Genomic DNA, 20,163 nt, shown 5'->3' with positions numbered 1-20,163 from the left:
GTGTTCAGGCCTAGGAGCAGGTCTCAAAGACAGACGAAAGTCCATCCATTGGATGAGTTGGTCCAACAAGTTCAAAGTAAGTGTCTACAAATGAGACAGAAGCATTTGCATGCTGGAAAAGGTGCTGGGAGGGTTTGGACACAAGTTATTTCCAAAAATTGCTAGAAATGGACACGTGCTGCCCTGATAAAGGCAGGGGTGGTTATTTTGGTGAAACTCTTTGGCACTCGTATTCATCAACATACACTTACAATGTACCGTAAACTGCTACAATACACTTCAAAAACCAGTCAGTTACATTTATAATATTGTCTTGTAATAAAAATTTGAAAAAGCACTGTATCGTTTATCTTTTAAAAATTCGGAGGGCCCAAACTTCTGGTTCATAGCGCATGTATGCAGGTATCAGCTTTTTGTCAGGTTTCTATCGGAATGAGTGGTGAACCTGCTAGCTTAATACGAGTGTTTACAATTATGACAATACAAGAATGCACTGATGTGTTCTACCAACGCATCACAAAGTACAAGTGCAAAGCCAGCATTTTGGATGTAAATTTATTTTCAATGCAAATACAGGCGCAGATCACTCGTTCTCCTCGCTGCGCAACCGGGCATTGGGATTGGTGACCTTGACTGCGAGCTGTGCTGCGCGCTCCACGATCAGCTTCCTGTTCTTTGAGGAAACATTGTGGGCAATTTCAGCACAATGAGTCCTATAACAAAAGAAAGAAGTTATTAAAAAAAAAAACATACAACAGCAAAGGGCAAATCTATAATCAGGGACAATAAAAATTTATTCATTATAAAGTCATCTCCAAATTCCAGCAGGTGACATACTGATGAGGAAAATAAAGTGAAATTCACACAATGCAATAAATGCAAGACCTTACTTCAAATGATTTCGCTTGGTTGGATATTAAATCAGTTGAAATGTAAGAGTCTCCTTATTTACAGTGTTTCAGAACCTATTTTTCAAATATCTTTGCAGCAAAACTGCTGACAAAAAAGGCAAATGTTCAATAATTCACACCCCTATATATTTAAATTCAAGAATAAGCCAGCAAAAACAAACGAGAAATGGACCCTTTCATCCCATGCAGGTTCATGGTTTGAAAAAACATTTTTTTCTTGGTACACAGAATAAAAGGTAGTTCTGATCTTTATCAGGATGCTGTAACAGTTTAGGTAAAACCTACAGTTTTTTAGACCTGTTGTAAAAAGACCATGGGAGCCAGAGTTTGTGCAGCTCAGAGGGCTAAAGCCCCTATTCCTGTGATGGACAGCTTGAGCATCAGCAAAATAGTGACACGTTCATAGACCTGGGAGCAAAGGCCCTTAGCCCTCAGCTATGGCTGAGTCTGTACTGTGAACAAAAAGTATGTGTCAGTCTCATGGGCAGCAAGACGAGGAAGGGGGAAAGAGAATTTCCCAATAAAGATTAATAAAGGACTGTAAGCAAGTCATCGTGACCTTTCAAGGTGGACATGCATGCAATGAATGTTTAATTTGTCTGGATGACCAAATAAAGTTCCACTGGAATTCAGACGACACGTTTCTTTGCCGTTACCTGTTGCTCATCATCAGAACCTCCAGCTCCTTGACATTGTGCACCAGAAACTTTCTGAAGCCAGAAGGCAGCATGTGCTTGGTCTTCTTGTTGCTGCCATAACCGATGTTGGGCATCAGCATCTGGCCCTTGAACCGCCGACGGACTCTGTTGTCAATACCTCGGGGCTTACGCCAGTTTTTCTGAAAGGACAATAGCATGAGGACAAAAGCAAACCGAAAAGACAATTTAGCAGCAAACGTAAGCTAGACATAGATGCGATCACACTAGGGTGATCCCACTGAGGGGAAAACGCACTGCAATCTTGACATAGCGGTCTGACTGATGGCGGATGAACTTCTTTGTCCGTTTCTTCACAATTTTGGGTTTTCTCAGAGGTCTGAGGGCTGCCATGGTGTCTGGGGTGGGGGGGGGGGGACAAAATTAGTAAGCAGTAGAAACATCTGTACATTGACACCAACATCCATTTTCAAGTGTTCCTCAGGTGGTCCACAGATGTTATCTCCAAAGTGCGGTGTATACATTGAAAATCTTGAAACGGGAGGTGTGATGACTTAAGCAAAAGAATTAGTAACCTAAGCACAAGGCATTACACCTGAGTACCGTCTTTGGATACCACAGTTCTATGTCTCGCAACTGCAAATTAATCGTTTAGTATTTATATACAGCAAGGAAAGAAGAGTTAGGCGTACAAAACTGGATATTTAACTAATATAAATTACCGCAAAAGATTACAATAAATTAGCAATGGTACATACGACTGTACATTAAGCGTTTTAGTCAGCGAATGATATAATGACTCTTGGTTTACACAAGTCACCAAGTTGACTTGATCACTGGATACATTAATTATGAGCACGTCGTGTAAAAAGTTAAAGCAAAAACAGCTTTAGTGGCTTAGCGTGATACACGCGTTACCTGTACAGGCGCAAGATTTTCAAGCGTAGCCCGTAAGACCAATGCCTCCTTGAGTGTACGAACAGTTGCCGATTCATTACATTAGGTTAACTAATGAGCATATCTAGGCTTTTAAAATAAACATTAAAACTAAGAGAGAATGATTTATAGAATTGACGCATTCTATAAAAGCGTCAATCTTTGTGGAAAACCGAAATCGTGCAATATACAAGCTGAAATCGAGGACCTCATTTTTGTATCCGTCATTGAACTCTAAATTTTACAAATACTGTCACAATTTGCAGACATCCATTTATTAATAAGCTTCTATATACAAAAATACAAAAGCATTTCCATCCGTATGTATTAAAATCAGAAGATGACTAAAGATTATATTCACTTACCAAATTTTAGCCTGCCTTCTCCGCAGACAGTAAAGAGGAAGAGAGGGCAACAGCAAAGGATGACGGGAAAAGTAAGCTCAAGCTCGGAAGTCAAAATATTAAAAGTTCGTTTTTGCCTTTAAATAAATATATGTGTTGTTTATCGTGATAAACGCTATATATTTTATTGTCAATTACCTTATATTGCCAATAGATCTTGTGCACAAAAATGTATGTTTAAATATTGTTTGATTATATATTTATCTTCTAGGATCTGCGGAATGGATTGGTCACGTGATCGTGTGCATTGGTCCGACATGGTCCGACAGGAGATGGAAGGTGTATGAGATTAGTGTAAAGAAATTAATATGTACACAATGTGCAGAAAAACTTGCTAAGTAATGTTATGGTACGCTCAGTGCGGTATTGTGCTGATTTTGTGGAAATAGTATAACAATTTCATGCCAGTTTTTATCCTATATACGCCAGCTCTAAGGCGGGATTGCAGAGCCTTATTATGTAATTAGGTCCATTAAATCGAGAAAATATGCAATTCAACTGTAATGTATATGCGTGTCTTTATACGTGGTTTTTATGAAATACGTGTATGCATTTGGTGCCATTTTTGAATTTTTTTAGTACAAACCAAAGAAAAGGCAAGAACAAAAACAGTATTGTGATTAACGTGCATAATATGTAACAAAACTGTTTAGGAGCAGTGGAATGCTGGGAACATGTCACACTGAAGCGGTTGCTCCTCTATCATCATTCGATCCTGGATTGTATTCTATTCATCTGTCCATCCGTACAGCTAAACCAGTATAGTGTCGCATTGAACCTAGTCTTTCCCAGTATAATTAGCCAGTCCATCGCATTTTGGTGTTAAATCCTATCAAATCTGGACATGCAGATTAAAGATCTTGTACTGAGGTATGAGAAATACATACAAGTGTATGCATTTGACTAAGAAATATTTTTATTTTGTAATTCAAATCAGGCAATATTTTATTTGGTTTAGATGTACTGAAATTACGCAATAATGTAGCATGTTTGGTTCAAAGAAGCCTCGCATTTAATCCGTTATGAGTATAACTAGTTTTGTTCACGTAACAATTTCATGACTTAAGCTGGACAGTATTATTTTACATTTTGTTTTCCAACCATAAGGAATAACATCGGTACATTATCGGTATATAAGGAATATCGGTACATTATTGTCCTGAATATAAACCGAACGGTGCATAGCAAATTGTAATAACTGACTTATAGGTCTTCAGTTTGTGTTTTACAGATCTCCGTTTCATTTAGCACTCAATGCATTATGAATAGTGTTCAATTCCTGTTGATTACTCTATCTGATAATATAAAACATTTTACAGTATTAAAATGTTTTTTATTGTGTTTGTTTTAATTTTATAATAAAATAATCAATCTTCTAACGATTTGTCCCGGCAGAGTGGCGGGATTGCATTTTTATATTCCCTTTAAAAGGATGAAATCCAGTTCGGCATTAAGCCCACGTTTTGATTCTAACCTAGAAGCTTTCTTGTAATTTTCAAAATGCTACCCGCGGTACCCCGAGTTGTATACATCTTTAGGCACTTGTTAGTGAAGCTTCAGTAGGCTCAGTGGCCATGGCTAAAATAGTTATATTTAAAACTTCTAGTGCGTCAGCAAGAATCGACAGTGGTCGCCTAAGTAATGACGTTGAGAACGTGGTCGCCATAATAAACCCTGTCGCGCACGGGAAATTTTAGACGGATGGTATCATAAAGGTGTCAGAGCTAACACTCAGTAACGTAATACTACTGAGAAATAGCGTAGCACGGGTTCATTGGATTTGTCCTATTTCCGGATTTTGCTGCTACGGAAAAGGGGGGGAGGTTAGTGGACCAGCGAGGTAAGCATATGCATATGGAACTGAGCATGGCTGTCTAACTTACTCTCTGAGACTTGCAGACTAGCTATGCTAAAGTTAGCAACTTAACTCGCTAGCTAGTTCAACCTTAAACTACAGGTCAGCACCTGCTTAAACCAGCTAACATACGTCTAGAAGGGCAACGTATTGACGGTGCATAAAATTGGCATTTTTAGAGTTTTTAATTATGCTTTGGCCAACAGCTATACTGTAGATATAGTACACAGGATTAACTTCTCTGCTTAGCTGTTAGTGGCCCGCTTAGTAGGCAGCTAACAAAATGCCAAGAGCTGGCTAGTTGTTGGGAGCCCGTGTAACGTGCATCGTTTCGCCTGGGATTAGCGGCATCAGGCGCATCAGCCATTTGGCTCCATAGTACCGCTGTAGCAGGACAGCTGTTCTCCAAAATGAACATCCAGCGAATTGCTGGCGAGCACAATTCCTTGCTTTACTGTTCGCTAAACTATTCGCGAGTTTCCTTAATATTTCCCCAACGAAGAAATGTGAATGGATGTCTGTCTGGCAATTTGCACGAGTAATAAGCGTCCTAGCTGAACACATAACCCACCACAGTTTTATTATGGAATACCGTTTTTACACGTGTACCTACGTCACTCCTTTATTTGCATTGTAAATCAACGTTACGTGGAGCCTTAGCTCCTGCTTAGCTAAATAGATAGCATTAACTACCACGTAATAAGATGAAAGATTTTGAGCAAGAGGAACGGACTGAATGTGTATTAGGTTATGCGACATGTGTGTGTCAAGTGAAAGGGGGGAAATTTCATTTTCTGTGAACATTAACAGTGCTGCGAGGGATTGAGTTCAGTATTACTTGTATCTCGGCAAGTAACTCACCTGTTGACTGTTAAATTAAGCCCCAAGAGAGGAATAGTTTTGGCCTCTGTTTGCTGGCTGTTTATTCTGTGGCTTTTGCTGGTGCCCATGAGACAGGCAATCACAGCTGCGGAGGAAGTTACTGTTGAGCCTGAATTGTAACGTTTAACTGGTTTTTAAAGTTGTGCGCTGTTTCGGTTGACTGTCCACCTGCCTCAGACTGTAATCAGCCATCTTCCTTCGTTCCTGACTGACTTTTTTGTCTTTCTGCCCTGCTGGACCAGGCGAGGTCATGGCTCTGGGGTCTCCCAGTGTGGACTCCAAAGCAGAGCTGTCTTCTCTGCTGGAGAAATGGGAACAGGAACAGCAGGGTAGCACCCAGGACCTGGTCTCTATCCTCACCAAGTTAGTGGACACAGCTTAACTGAAGCTTTATAGCCTTTTTTGTACAGTTCCTTTTATATATGTGTGTGTATTAATATAGCTTTATAAAGTATATGCAATGGACTGAGGTTCACCTGCTCTCCACCCTGTTTGTTATATTTATTGTTCATTTTTATTGCATAAATTTATATTTTAACATGAAAGTGAAAATATGCAACAGTTTGCTTGTTTGTCTTGTGTTTTCTTTCTGTTTAGCATGTTTGTTTAATTTGTTTAATTCTTAAAGTTCTTAATGTAATTTTTTTTTTTAACAGAATCTCTGAGCTGATTGAACGGGAAACAGAGGAATACCACAAAGCTGATCCCGACCCTTTTGATGACCGGCATCCAGGTCTGTCACGCTTTATCGATCACTATGGTACAGATACAGGTCCCGGCAGATGTGTAGCTAGGAACATTCACACGTGCATTTAACCCAATATGATGACGACTGTTTATTTTAATGTCTAGCAAACTCATTTGGCTAAGCTGGGCTGTGCTTACTTGGTAGTTTAATGTTAGGTTTCTGTTGCAAGAGGCATTAGTGGAGTAACAAAGTGGCAGGTATACTTCACTGCCCCAATATGGTGAAGGGGTTACTGTACTGTGGTCACTTTAAGATCTGATGGCACTGTACCAGAAGGCTGGGAGTGTTCACTGAGATGTCTTGACCTGATCGTAAAATCAAGTGTTAAAACTACTGCGTTGCTGTGACAAGATCAATTGTTAGTTGTTTGACTGTTTATTGTAAGTCATGACTAATTGAATCAAAATTAACATGAGTGGGCTTCTTTTAAGGTGTTGTCAATTTAATGTTGAACTTCCTGTGAATGCCTGTCCTTATGTTTACCCTGCAGGAAGAGCAGATCCAGAATGCATGCTTGGGCACCTGCTCAAAATCCTGTTCAAGAATGATGATTTCATGAATGCGGTATATAAATTACGTTAAGTTATAAATGAAGTTGGGTTCCACAAATCTGGAGCGTTGCATAACACCTCGGATTTTCAGCAGAGTTGGGAATGATGCTTCTTTCATGTCATCTTGGCAGCTGGTGAACACCTACGTGATGACGAGCAGAGAGGTCCCTCTCAATACGGCAGCCTGTCGCCTTCTTCAGAACATCATGCCTGGCCTGGAAACTGCTGTGGTATTTCAGGAGAAGGTAGAGCCCCCATCCACTGTGCTTTTGCAGAGAGGACATTTGCTCAGGCCTGGCTGCTGATGATGATGATGATGATGGAGATCTTCTCTACCACAGGAGGGCATTGTGGAGAGGCTCTTTAAGTGGGCTCAGGAGGGGGACCAGACACTGCGCATATATGCAACTGGGCTGCTGGCTGGGGCCATGGAGAACCAGGATATTGCTGCCAACTACAGGGAGGAGAACTCTGTCCTAGTCAGTGTTCAGTATCAGTATTACCTAGTACTATGTCATAGTGTAACAGTTGAATCACTTGCGCATGTTTCTACTTATTGTTTAAATAATACCACTGTTAGTTAAGGTATTTAGGGTACATTTGAGGCCAGTTGTTTGTTGTCATTGGAGGAGCATTTTGTATAACTGCAGGTGACATTTTATGCACCGCTCAGTGGTGTAGATGCATGTATAAATAGCACAGTATGAATGTGTTTCCTGTGGAGTTTGGTGCTGATGGCCGCAGTCTCTGGCCAGGTACCCCTGATGTTACAGCGCCTGCGGGAGCTGCAGGAGAAGGAAGCCGAGTGCCGGCAGGATTTCAAGCGGCCAAGTCCCCGGAAGATCCCGGGGGAGCCGCTTCTCCCGCTGGACGAAGAGGCCGTGGATGGGGACTTCGAGGATGCCGCCTTGCCTGTGACAAACAATGGGGGCGAGTGGGGAGGGCAGTCTGACGCGTACGAAGGAGAGAAGCAATCTGATCTGTCCTTTCGCCTGAACTCTTCCCACAAGACCAGCAGCCGCGCCAACTCCGCCGTAAAGGCTTTGGCAAAACCTGAGTCAGATGTGGGCGAAACGGCGGCAAAGAGGGAAAATGAAGGTCAGGTGAGGAAAAAGGAGAACGGACGCAAGGCCAAACAGAAGCTGAATTTCTCACTTCCAGAGCCAGAAAGGAACTTGAGTGAGCTATCAAACAGTAGCTGGTCGGAGATGAGCCCCTGGGTCATTGGCACCAATTACCACTTATACCCTCTGACTCCTGCCATCGAGCAGCGGCTCATCCTGCAGTACCTCACTCCTCTCGGCGAGTACCAGGAGGTGAGAGAAGGTCCTCCTTCATTCTTCACTCTTTGTTTCTTGGACACTGTGTCCTCAAGTGTGCCCCTTCTAATGTCCTTACATTTTTAATTTGGGTCAGATGTCATAATTATTGATATAGTTTTCAACTTTTACCCTTTGAGCAAAGGATAAAAAAGCAGAATATTTTACTTTTTCTTTTTAACCAAAGAACTGCATGCATTCGTTTGTGCTGCAAATTCCAGTAATGCGTTGTGGGTGAACGCTGAAATGCACCTTGGTGATCTTGGGCTTTCTAGGACCTTCCCTTTGAAGCAGGCTAGGAGTCCTTAAGTGTGTCCAAAACAAAACTCTCTGAAGCTTGACTTATTGTGCGCTGTAATCTTAGATGCCTAAATGCTTTGGGCCTGACTGATATCAGAAGCTGTGCTTTGTCTCTTGTTCTTTCAGCTTTTGGCTGTGTTCATGCAGCTGGGGGCTCGGGAGCTGCTCATGCATTATATTGACCTCAAACAAACCAATGATGTCCAGCTGACTTTTGAAGCTCTCAAGGTAACTGTGTATTGTGGCAGTGTGGTGACACGCTGCAGCCTAGTGCATGTTGTGGCCACAGCACGCCCACCAGCCTGGACAGCATCCATGAAGTTGATGCAAAACCTGAGTATCTCCTTGCTTCTCTCTACAGTATCTGGCTTCCTTGCTTCTGCACAAGAAGTTTGCGGCAGAGTTTGTCGCCCACGGAGGGGTGCAGAAACTGCTGGAGATCCCTCGGCCCTCCATGGCCGCCACTGGCGTTTCGCTGTGCCTTTACTACTTGGCTTACAACCAGGATGCCATGGAACGGGTGAGGCTGCGCCTTCCTCCTGCCTCGCTGTTACATCGGTGTCGTGGTTGAGCCGCGTGTATGGATGTTATAGCTGAAATACATTGATTTTATATTGATTACCTGTCAGGATTGCTAGCACAGAAGCAGCGTTACTGCCATCTACGTTTTAGCCATTCGTCCTTATGTAACACAATTTGCTAGTATCGAGGTCAGAAAAATGATCAAGTTCATGCCCATATATTGTGTGATAAATTGATAACATAATTATCGTGACAGGCCTAGTCTTGATTGTGTTTTGGAGATGGATGAGTGTAACTTGTAACGTTTTTTCACTAGGTGTGCATGCTTCCACCCTCCATCCTGGCCGAGGTTGTGAACTACACGCTCTGGCTCCTGGAGTGCTCCCATGCGTCTGGCTGCTGTCACGCGACCATGTTCTTCTCCATCTCCTTCGCCTTCCGTGCCGTTCTCGAGCTCTTTGATCGCCAGGATGGACTCCGCCGGTTGGTCAACCTGGTAGGCGTCTGTGCAGCCTGGTCCTCCGTCCCACCTTGTGTCTTTTGAGTTGTTGTAACTTTAGACGACTTATGTGCCGACTCTACAGATCAGTACGCTGGAGATCCTGAACCCCGAGGACCAGGGGGCCCTGTTGAGTGACGACGAGATTTTCTCCAGTCGGCAGACGGCCAAACACACGTGCATGGCGCTCCGAAGGTACTTCGAGGCTCACCTGGCCATAAAGTTGGAGCAGGTGAAACAGTCCCTGCACCGTACTGAGGGGGGTACCCCTGTTCACCCACAGCCTTATTACAAGGTAAGCTTTGCGGGCGTTCTTGTGGATGTGAGTATCCATCTCTAATCTTTAGCAGGGTAATATTATTAATACCAGCATTGCATGTTATTCGCTTAGAATCGGTAGTAAGAGATCAGGTGTTTTTTATGCCTTCATACTGTTTGGACATTATAGCGTTGGGTTAAAGTTCCAGTAAAAGATTTTTCATCGGGAAAAACCTTTACTAGTAATTAGCTTATTAGCTAGCTAACTGACGGATGGGTCGCGCATGTGTTATGGAAATTATAGTATATTGTCACAGTTGTAGGAGTTAACTGTCCAATTCCCATTAATTCAGATTTATTTCATGTGATAATACATTAAGTGACACAGAAATTGGTTAATAATATAATGTCATCATTTAAAGCATGATAAAAGAACTTTACTTATAAATAGTTCAGTTTATTTTACCACTGTAAACCGTCATTCTGTTGCACCCTTAATTCAAAGCGTGTGAATGTCTGCTTTCGGCAGGCGTGCACCTACACCCATGAGCAGGTGGTGGAGATGATGGAGTTCCTCACAGAGTACGGCCCTGCACGACTGTACTGGGAACCAGCTGAGGTCTTCCACAAGCTCTCCTGCATCCAGCTTCTGCTGCAGCTCATCTCCATTGCGTGTGATTGGAGGACCTACTACGGCAGGTACGAGCCCCTGTTTGTTTCTTGTGTGTTTTTGTTCTGAGAAATGGTTTTATATTTGCACTGTGTTCACCAAGCAGCGCCAGCCTGACTATCAGACCATCCCATTTTATTGGAATTAATGCTCACAGGTATAATGCTGGTGAAAATCCATGTACACCAGCTCTCTCTAATACATGTAAACATGCCTGAGTCTCTAATTTTGGGGTAAAAATGCCCACAATATGAATGACATATGACCTTTGAACTAACACCTTGATACCTGAACTGCACCTTACTACTTTCAGTATTCCTCTTGCAACTTTTTTGTGGAATTACCTCGAGATATGGTGTTCAGATACTTTTTAAATATATATATATTCTTCACTTTTTAATATTTTTTTCTGTCCTCTGAGCATTTTCCCCATGTTTCTTTGTCATAGATGTAATAACTAGAAACTTTTCCTGCACAACATCATGATTATTTGGAATATTTGCCCAAAATAAACTACAGCCAAACAGAATTTATCTACCAATAGAGTGTTACCATGGTGTTGCTGGTGTACCCATGAGTTACCAACGGACACAAATCAGTGCTGACAAACGCAATGCGATTACAGGGCTTTAGCTGATGGCCATAAAAATGTATCTGGGCGCAGATTTTCAGTCTTATGATAAACACTCCGACTGCACACCCGCGTCCTGGAGGCTTTTGCTTTTTTGTCGCACAGTATTTAACGTATTTAATGTAGCTCTGATGAGATGGCTCTGCATATGACAGATCCCAGTAACGGCTCAGGAGCATGCTGGGAAAATTAATAGCCCCTGTTTGTGTTATTGTTAATACTTGTGTTCCCGATTAGTCATGGGTGCCCTTGCCTGTGTCTTGCATGAACCCTGTCTGGTCCTCGTGTGTGTCTAGTGACTGTGTAAACTAACCACCGTGTGTGTGCTTTACAGTCCGACGTCAGACCTACTCGTGTTTCTGCGGTATGTGTGCGCAGTGGTTGTTTGATGCTTGTATTACTCCTTTTATGAGATTAATGAAAGGCTGTTGTTTCCCTTTAATAAAAAGTCTCTTGGTTTCTTGCTGTTGCCTCCGTCTGCCACACATTACAGTAAGTTCTTCCAAGCACAATAATCATAATTAAAATTTGAAATGGTAATACCAACCCTCAGGAAATTTTACTGCAGTTTACCATGAAACCAGAAAACTGTTTCATCCCTATGTACTAGTAATCCGCTTTCCAAAAGTTGGGTGTAAGTAAATGTCCATATAGTACCATAAACTCGGCGTCTGGACAAATTTTTATGCCTGTCATCTTAAGCCCTGGTGATTATTGTGCGTTCACACATATCAAGATTTTATTGCTATGTGATTTTGTTCGGCTATACTGGAAACTTAACAATACTCCTTTGTCTCCCCAGGAGTGACACAGTGCGATACGCCCTGGATATCTTGGCGATCCTCACAGTGGTGCCTAAGACGCAGCTGCTGCTGGCCGAATCTGTGGACATTCTGGATGAGGGGGGGTCCTCTGTCTCTACTGTGGGTTAGTCACCGAGCTGCCTCCTGCACGCGGATTTGGACTGGGATTGGGGGATGCCTTGTGTGGTGGGACTCAGAAGCAGTTGCATTAATGGTACATTAACCTCAGATGGTCAGATATAATCATCACTATCACTACAGTCTAGTGTGGCAACCTTAGAAATGGTTCTTGGCATCATGCATTTGTAGTTGTCACTCTGTAGTTTTTGTCTCTCCAAATTATTTTTTCGTTCTCTGCAGGGATGAGTATCGTCCTGGTGGTAGCTGAGGGCGAGGTGTTTGTGAACGACGCCGAGATCCAGAAATCCGCGCTGCAGGTGGTGATCAACTGCGTGTGTGCGCCAGACAAGCGCGTCTCCAGCATCGGCAAGTTCATCTCGGGGACGCCGCGCCGGCGCCTGCCGCACCACACTAAGAGCAGCGAGAGCGTGCTCACCAAGATGTGGAACGTGGTCCAGTCCAACAACGGCATTAAGGTGCTGCTGTCGCTGCTCACGGTCAAGATGCCCATCACCGACGCCGACCAGATCCGCGCCCTGGCCTGCAAGGCGCTGGTGGGTCTGTCGCGGAGCGCTTCCGTCAGGCAGATCATCAGCAAGCTGCCGCTCTTCAGCAGTGGCCAGATCCAGCAGCTCATGAAGGAGCCCGTGCTGCAGGACAAGCGTAGCGAGCATGTCCGCTTCTGCAAGTTCGCCGCCGAGCTCATCGAGCGCATCTCCGGCAAGCCGCTGCTCATCGGCACCGACGTGTCCCTGGCCCGGCTGCAGAGGGCCAGCGTCGTGGCCCAGTCGCGCATCACCTTCCCTGAGAAGGAGCTGCTGCTGTTGATCCGCAGCCACCTGCTGGCCAAGGGCCTCAACGAAACGGCCAACGCCCTCACCAAAGAGGCCGACCTGCCCATGGTCCTGCCCCATTCCTCTGCCTTTCCCATCGTCTCTGTTGCCCCTCCCGCCTCTCCCGTCACCACCCTTCCTCGCACCCCTCGCATTGCCAACGGCGTCGCTGCCCGACTGAGCCACGCCTCCCTCTCCTCCACCCCTTCCTCCATCCATGCTCAGCCCCGCCCATCAACTTCACAGCCGCCCTCCTCTCTCCCTGCCCCGGCCCCTGCAGCCCCACCTCCGCACAGCAACAGCTCGCCCCTTATCGGCCGCATCGTCTTCACCCGGGAGCGGCCCTCCCCCTGTGTCGGCAGCGGCAGTAGTAAGAAACCCAGGGTGCTACGGCAGAAGTCGGACCATGGTGCGTTCAGCCAGACGCCCGCCATGAAGAAGCAGCCGGACCGGCATCTTCCTTCGCCGCCGGCACTCGACAGCATCATCACCGAGTATCTGCGCGAGCAGCACGCCCGCTGCAAGAACCCCGTCACCACCTGCCCGCCCTTTTCCCTTTTCACCCCTCACCAGTGCCCCGAGCCCAAGCAGCGACGCCAGGCACCAACCAACTTCACCCCCCGGCACACGCGCAGGGTGGTCTACCCCAAGTACGGCGGTGTGGATGGAGGCTGCTTTGACAGACACCTCATCTTCAGCAGGTGCCGCGCTGGGAGTCGACCGCCCCCCCCCCCCCCCCCCCCCCCGCAGTGTGTTGCTGCCATCTGCTGGTGATGAATATGCTCGCACCTAATCATGTGGTTGTGACCCCCCCGCAGGTTCCGGCCGATCTCCGTGTTCAGGGAGGCGGAGGAGGACGAGAGCGGCTTCATGTGCTGCGCCTTCTCTGCCCGCGAGCGCTTCCTCATGCTGGGCACCTGCACGGGGCAGCTGAAGCTCTACAACGTCTTCACGGGACAGGAGGAAGCCAGCTATAACTGCCACAGCTCAGCCATCACACACCTGGAGCCCTCGAGGGTCGGTGACCGTCTCTGGCCTCCTCCCTCTGTCATTATGCCACATTATCTGAGATGCACAGCAGTGGAATACTGTTCCTAGTTGGCATTTTCTCCTCACCTTTTTAGCTCTGCTTCTTTAATTGGATGCATTTTGACTTTTTTTTTTTTTTCCCTTTATATTTTTTGGGGGTATTTAAGGTTAAAGAGTGCAGTAATATAAATATTAGCACTAAATGAGAGAGCTATATCTTGTTACTCAGTGGTGTCGGACACATGTCTGCCCTTACTGCAGCACAGGTCACTAGCCGTAGGGATCCTGACATGTGACTCTGCAGTTTCATGGAATCTTGATTTTTTTGGTCTGTTCTGTCAATTCATCTCTTTTTTTTTTTTTTTTTTTTCTTCCCCAGGATGGCTCTTTGCTGCTCACATCCGCCTCGTGGAGTTACCCCCTCTCTGCACTCTGGGGCATGCAGTCAGTATTCATTATAAAGTAAGCTATATTTAGAAGCACTGCATCATGGGATTTCCCCCCCCCCCCCCTATATTACGAAGCATGTTCTGTTCTGGGCACATAAGTCCCATTTCAGCTTTTCAGCCCTTTTAAAAACATATCGGTTAAAAAAAAGAAATCCCTTTATTTTTCAGGCATTCCTTTTTAGATGATCATTACGTGGAGTTTAGCAAACTCTCTCAGGACCGAGTCATTGGCACAAAGGAGTATATCGCTCATGTGAGTGTTTTTCATTTCTCAGGTCCCCTTGATTTTCCCTCTGCATATCTGTGCTGTTCCTCACTGTCATCTCCCTCCAGATATATGACATCCAGACTGGCCAGAAGACCCTGACTCTCAACAACCCTGACTTGGCCAACAGCTACAAGAGGAACTGCGCCACCTTTAACCCCACGGATGACCTGGTGCTGAACGACGGCGTGCTGTGGGATGTGCGCTCCGCTCAAGCCATACACAAGTTTGATAAGTTCAACATGAACATCAGTGGTGTCTTCCACCCCAATGGGCTTGAGGTCATCATCAACACAGAGATTGTATCCTTGCCTGCCTTGATGTGCTTGCTGTGTTTTTTGTGATTTGCAGCAGTCTTATTCCGGTACAGCTATTTCCTAAAACTGCAATCGTTTTAGGTTTACGATTGTTTGGATTAGCAATCGCAGTGAACATTTTGACGTTAATGCTGATTCTCCTGCCAGTTACATAAAAAAAAAAAAAAATCTTCTGAATCATCGGTGTGACTGATATGGTTTCCATGTGTTGAACACAATTGCACTTAATAAGTGTCTTAGTGGGACTTGCGGACTTTTCATCTTCTCCACACGGTCCCAGCCCTGGACCAGTGCCGGATAGTCTTCAACAACAATGGTACAGTCATCTACGGAGGTCAGTACTTCGCACCATCCACGCTTCTCTGTATGACATGAAATGTCTTTCTGTGCCTGAATAAAACTGTCTCTGAATGTGTATCTAAGGGCTCTGCTTTTGTATATCGCCGTAGAGTTGACTTGGTGTGTCCTTTAGCCTTCAGTTGGACCGTTTTTTTTTTTCTCCGTTCAGCGATGCTACAGGCCGACGATGAGGAGGACATGATGGAGCAGCAGTTAAAAAGCCCCTTTGGCTCCTCCTTCAGGACGTTTGATGCAACTGACTACAAGCCCATCGGTAAGATCCGTAGTCTTCAGTTATTCATGTTGCAGACTATAAAACAGACTAAACAATGCAGTTGGAGCGTGGGTCACTGCCTCTTGAGGTTTACAGTGAGAAGTTGCTTTTCTTTGGTTAAACAAGTAACTTGAAATTTTATTTGTAGTTTTGGTCTCGGTAGATAATGTTTCCTCTTGCCTCACTATAATTTATTAACCAAGATAACATGAACATGTGTTTATCGTTTTACTCTCTTCTCTAGCAACAATTGATGTAAAAAGGAATATTTTTGACCTTTGCACGGACACTAAGGACTGCTATCTAGCTGTTATTGAGGTGAGTGTTCTTGAACGTTGAATTTGTGCTATTGGTTTTGTTGGAAGGGTGGGCTGGACTGTACAAAGAAATGGCTGCTGCTTGTGCTGAGCGATATTGGAATATTTGATCCGCGTGGGACAGTGAGATGGGATCTCATTGATTCCATGCTGTTTTCCCTGTAGAACCAAGATTCAATCAACATGGACACGGTCTGCCGGCTCTATGAGGTGGGCCGGCAGCGATTAGCAGAGGAAGAGGAAGACGAAGAAGACCAGGCGAGTCACCGGATCAGGCACCACCCAAAACTACCCATTCAGACACACGGACCTTTGTTGTAAAAGATATGCTTTCGAAGCAGGAATATATCACTATAAATGCATTTAAAGCACCTTGTGGCGACTGTTGCGAAAGGCCCTAAATAAAAATAAGTTGAAATTGAATTGACAGTCACTGTAGCACAGTTCTAGGTAGTTTATGGATGCAATCATTTTCAGTAGCAGTTAATTGTATATTCATTCCCACACAGGAGGATGAAGACCAGGAGGATGATGACGACGACGATGACGACGATTCTGATGATGACCTGGATGATATAGACACAGATCCCTTGCTCGCAGAGCTAGAGAATGAAAATGGAGGTGAAGAGGAGGAAGAGGAGGAGGACGGAGAGCACGACTTCTCACCTTCTGATGATGAGGAGGTGGCACGCCTGCTGGAAGAAGAAGGGGAGGAAGACGACGACGACGATGATGATGACGATTCAGACGACAATGAAGATGTTGAGCTCATTCTTGAGAACAGTGAGTATTGGTGCCTTTTCTTGGTCTCTTGCTGTCATCGTATTTATACAATTATCATTGGTGTTGTTAACATAAGAAGGAAGGGGGGATCTCTGTCAACTAGTTTTATTTTGGGATCGTTATGGGAGAATGTCTGTCTTTGTGTTTAAAGGACAGGGAGAAGTGACTGTCCAACTTCAAAAGAATAAAATGTTTATTGTATATTTAAATAGCCTCCCTGTGCTTTTTTCGAGCAAGGTGTGATGTTTTTCTGTAATGTTGTTCTTGCAGCAGACAGTTCTGATAATTCGGACCTGGAGGATGACATCATTCTGTCTCTGAATGAGTGAAGGCAGACTGGACAAACGAAAGCCAAGCACTGAGGCCTGTCTCCCGGGTAACAGGTTCTGGGGGAATGCTCGCAGATGTAGCGGCGATGCTAATGAAGTACAGTTAGAGAGAAACGAGAGCGACATGGTGAGGAGAAGGAGTGGAGTTTGGGTTGGTCGGGCCTGAATGTTGATGGCGAGGTGGTTTCTGCCGCAGGGGATGGTGTGAGTTTAAGACGCACTGTTAAAGCGGGGCCTGTACCCCAGTGCAACTCGGCAGCAGACACATGCAGAGGTACGGTAACCGGAGAGTGACTGAAATATTTGTAAGAATTTCTTAAATACATAGTTTTATATGGCAATGTAGCTTTATAAGTGTTCTGTATACCACAAAATGCCAGTAATGATTTCTCTTTTTTTTTTTTTATTTTTTTATTTTGAAACTTAGATGCTATTTTGACATATTTCCAAATATGAAGCAGTCCTTACTGGTGTGTAGGAGGTGATTATGACGCCAGTTGGCATGACGAAGGGGGTCCCCTTACCCACGTGTCAGCTTGTGTCTGGGTCGTGCTGGGTGAGGAGTAGCTGGCTTTCAGACTGCTTACCGCCCTGCCTGTCCACTGATAGGTCTTTTTTTCGCTCCGCCCTTCCCCGCCCACTCGCCAGGACGTGGCCTGCCGCCGCACCGTAGCCGGGCGGCTGCTTGCAGCTGTTGCACAGCTAATTCGCGTCCCTCAGTTTAATCAGGCTGATTTCAGCTCCTGGAAGAAATGTGTTGGCCAGTGTGCCGCCGCTCATGGCTCCTCATCCAAATCGCATTAATAAATGCGCAGCCTGACTTCCGGGTAGCAGGTTCTAGGGGAGTGCTAGCAGTCGTGCAGCCATGCTAATGAAGTACAGTTGGATACAAACAAGAGCACAGGATTACCACCCTTAACTGAGAAGCCTTAAACCATCGTTTCACTCTTTCTGTAGGTTGGTTTTTTATTTTTTTTTTGTACCAAATGCAGAAAAATTAAGACCCATGTCTCCTCCTTTCAGTTTTACTTCTAAAATGCATCACATAACCCTTCAAGTTATTTATGCTGGGTTATACTTTTCTTTTGGAATGAAAAAAATATATTATGTTTAGTCCCTCATATAAGCCCTTTCATTACACTTGAAAACCTGAGGACTGATCAGGGATAAGTGAGCTTTTTAGCTTTTGTATTACACTTCATGTCCAACGTAGTGGGTAGGAAAGGGAGCAGGTCCTTTCCTAATTTCACAAATCAGTGTTCTGGTCCTGGAACATTTACAATGAGGTTGCACTGTCCACTGATATTTTAAATTGTAACTGCAGTTGCAATGTTCTATGTTCTGCAGTTGCTATGTTCTCTTGTACGTTGGAAGGACTCGGTAGAAACATTTGAAAATGACAGTATTGCCCTGTATAAAGTGCCACTCAGAATATGCGCAAGATTGTCTGCGCTGGTACCGATCTTGTCATTTATTGAGGGTACCCCCCCCACACACACACTCGTGTGTTTTTCTGTGAAATATGTCCTTAATTACAGCAATTATCACATTCTGTGTAAAAACCTTCACATCAATACTTGTACAAAATGTATGAAAAGTATTTTTGCTATAAATGGAACTGAAAATATTTCGCATGCTTGTTTTTTTTTAAATTTATTTATTTTATTTTTTTTTAAGTATTTCTCCGCACAGCAGACACGTTCACACGATGCGAGATGCTCATCAACATGAGACCTGCTATATGGGAGATGCATTATAACCAAAGGCCAATTAGGAGATGCATTATAACCAAAGGCCAATTAGGAGATGCATTATAACCAAAGGCCAATTAGGAGATGCATTATAACCAAAGGCCAATTAGGAGATGCATTATAACCAAAGGCCAATTAGGAGATGCATTATAACCAAAGGCCAATTAGGAGATGCATTATAACCAAAGGCCATTGGGTGACACTCATATAAGCATTGCCAGATGCTACACTCAATGACAATATTTGTTTTTGTCCTGTGTGTTTGAGTCTCGTTTGTATGTCTCACACACACACACATTGAGGTTACATTTGACCACGAGTATGTGTCAGCATCGCATTTTGAAGTATATGGTTGACTTTTATTTTAAGAATCCTTTTAAGATTCCCTTGCTTCATTAAAAGATGTTTATAAGTCATAGTCTGTGTCCATTGACCACTGCTAGGATATATACTGACTATGGGGTCCTACCTGTAGAGGTGAAATCTGATGCAAATATCAAGCAATGATGTATGGAGAAATGATGGTTTTGCTTTTCTTCAGAATGCAGCCAGTCCTGCCCCATTCAGAAACAAATAAGTGATGTGCATCCTGAAAGCAAACCCAAAATCTCTGTGAGCAGTTTAAGCTGAGTGGGAATTGCAAACCTCCGTGGCAGAAGGCAGCTTCAACAATAGAAAAGACTGACGTGGGGCGAGGCTGAAGTCAGCAAGGCTTGTGTCATGCAGATGGATTTTTCTCATTTTATTCAATATTCTCTGCCTCACAAATGGCGGTTACTCTTAGTATGTAAAAAAAATAAAAATAACGCACATGAGAAAATGGCCATTTAAAAGTGGAGTCTTCGTCTTCTGTAGCAATCGGGAGGGTGGGACACTGCACCCCACGTTTGGCTCCTGTATCTGACATTGAGGTATACAGCAGATATGGCAATTCTGATTAGCTGGTCTGCTGTGCAGGAAATCGTTCTGAAACCTCACCCTCACAACCTTGCTTGGGACATTTTTTAAGTAAATTACCATAATTGGTGGCCCTTGTTTCCACATTGGAAATGTCAACTGTTCTGATGTAGCACTGTTCACCAATCGGCTAGCATTTCTTGTTGCAGTGGATGTCCCTTTGCTGTACCTGTACCCTGAGTTTGAAAAGCTATGTAACCCAGAGATGTCGAATTGATGTAACAATTTAACCATCAACACCACTGACCTCCATAAGGCCTTGGTAATTTGTTTTCAGCCACAACACTTTACTTTTCAAGTCCATTCCTGGAGGGCCAGAGTCCAGGCTTTTGTATTGCCAATGCACTATACAACAGGACTAGACTTGAACTGTGGACTCTTTGAACTCGGACTTACTTTTGTCATGGTAGCTGGAAATCTGTGATCCTTTGGAATTGGATATATCGGTCCCGAAT

At 44.3% G+C, this 20,163-nt stretch overlaps 2 protein-coding genes across 4 annotated transcripts; one reads left to right on the top strand and one right to left on the bottom strand.

Moving 5' to 3' along the window:
* Positions 1 to 539: 539 nt before the first annotated feature.
* Positions 540 to 2,911, bottom strand: rpl32 (ribosomal protein L32). Its single transcript, XM_049016346.1, has 4 exons — positions 2,869 to 2,911; positions 1,865 to 1,965; positions 1,568 to 1,749; positions 540 to 713 (listed from the first exon to the last, which is right to left on the bottom strand). The coding sequence occupies exons 2-4, from the start codon at positions 1,958 to 1,960 to the stop codon at positions 584 to 586; spliced, it is 408 nt and encodes a 135-aa protein (XP_048872303.1). The 5' UTR covers positions 1,961 to 1,965; positions 2,869 to 2,911; the 3' UTR covers positions 540 to 583.
* A 1,618-nt stretch (positions 2,912 to 4,529) lies between these two features.
* On the top strand, positions 4,530 to 18,627 carry LOC125744483 (DDB1- and CUL4-associated factor 1-like). 3 transcript variants are annotated; one of them, XM_049016336.1, is made up of 24 exons: positions 4,530 to 4,747; positions 5,887 to 6,007; positions 6,301 to 6,377; positions 6,883 to 6,956; positions 7,075 to 7,188; positions 7,285 to 7,422; positions 7,699 to 8,259; positions 8,689 to 8,790; positions 8,924 to 9,082; positions 9,401 to 9,580; positions 9,669 to 9,878; positions 10,371 to 10,540; positions 11,945 to 12,069; positions 12,306 to 13,599; positions 13,717 to 13,915; positions 14,307 to 14,389; positions 14,545 to 14,629; positions 14,710 to 14,943; positions 15,199 to 15,292; positions 15,467 to 15,571; positions 15,816 to 15,889; positions 16,054 to 16,146; positions 16,398 to 16,671; positions 16,945 to 18,627. In XM_049016336.1, the coding sequence occupies exons 2-24, from the start codon at positions 5,895 to 5,897 to the stop codon at positions 16,998 to 17,000; spliced, it is 4,614 nt and encodes a 1,537-aa protein (XP_048872293.1). In that variant the 5' UTR covers positions 4,530 to 4,747; positions 5,887 to 5,894; the 3' UTR covers positions 17,001 to 18,627. The 3 variants fall into 3 exon arrangements, with proteins under 3 accessions (XP_048872293.1, XP_048872291.1, XP_048872292.1); XM_049016334.1 differs by having other exon boundaries at positions 4,532 to 4,747; positions 16,942 to 18,627; XM_049016335.1 differs by lacking the exon at positions 4,530 to 4,747 and adding an exon at positions 4,772 to 5,610 and having other exon boundaries at positions 16,942 to 18,627.
* The last annotated feature ends 1,536 nt before the right edge of the window (positions 18,628 to 20,163 follow it).

Source organism: Brienomyrus brachyistius, chromosome 6, assembly GCF_023856365.1.
Source record: "Brienomyrus brachyistius isolate T26 chromosome 6, BBRACH_0.4, whole genome shotgun sequence".
In the NCBI taxonomy this organism is placed as follows: Eukaryota; Metazoa; Chordata; class Actinopteri; order Osteoglossiformes; family Mormyridae; genus Brienomyrus; species Brienomyrus brachyistius.
The sequence above is the reverse complement of the archived record's forward strand: the minus strand, read 5'-3'. Positions and strand labels throughout refer to the sequence as shown.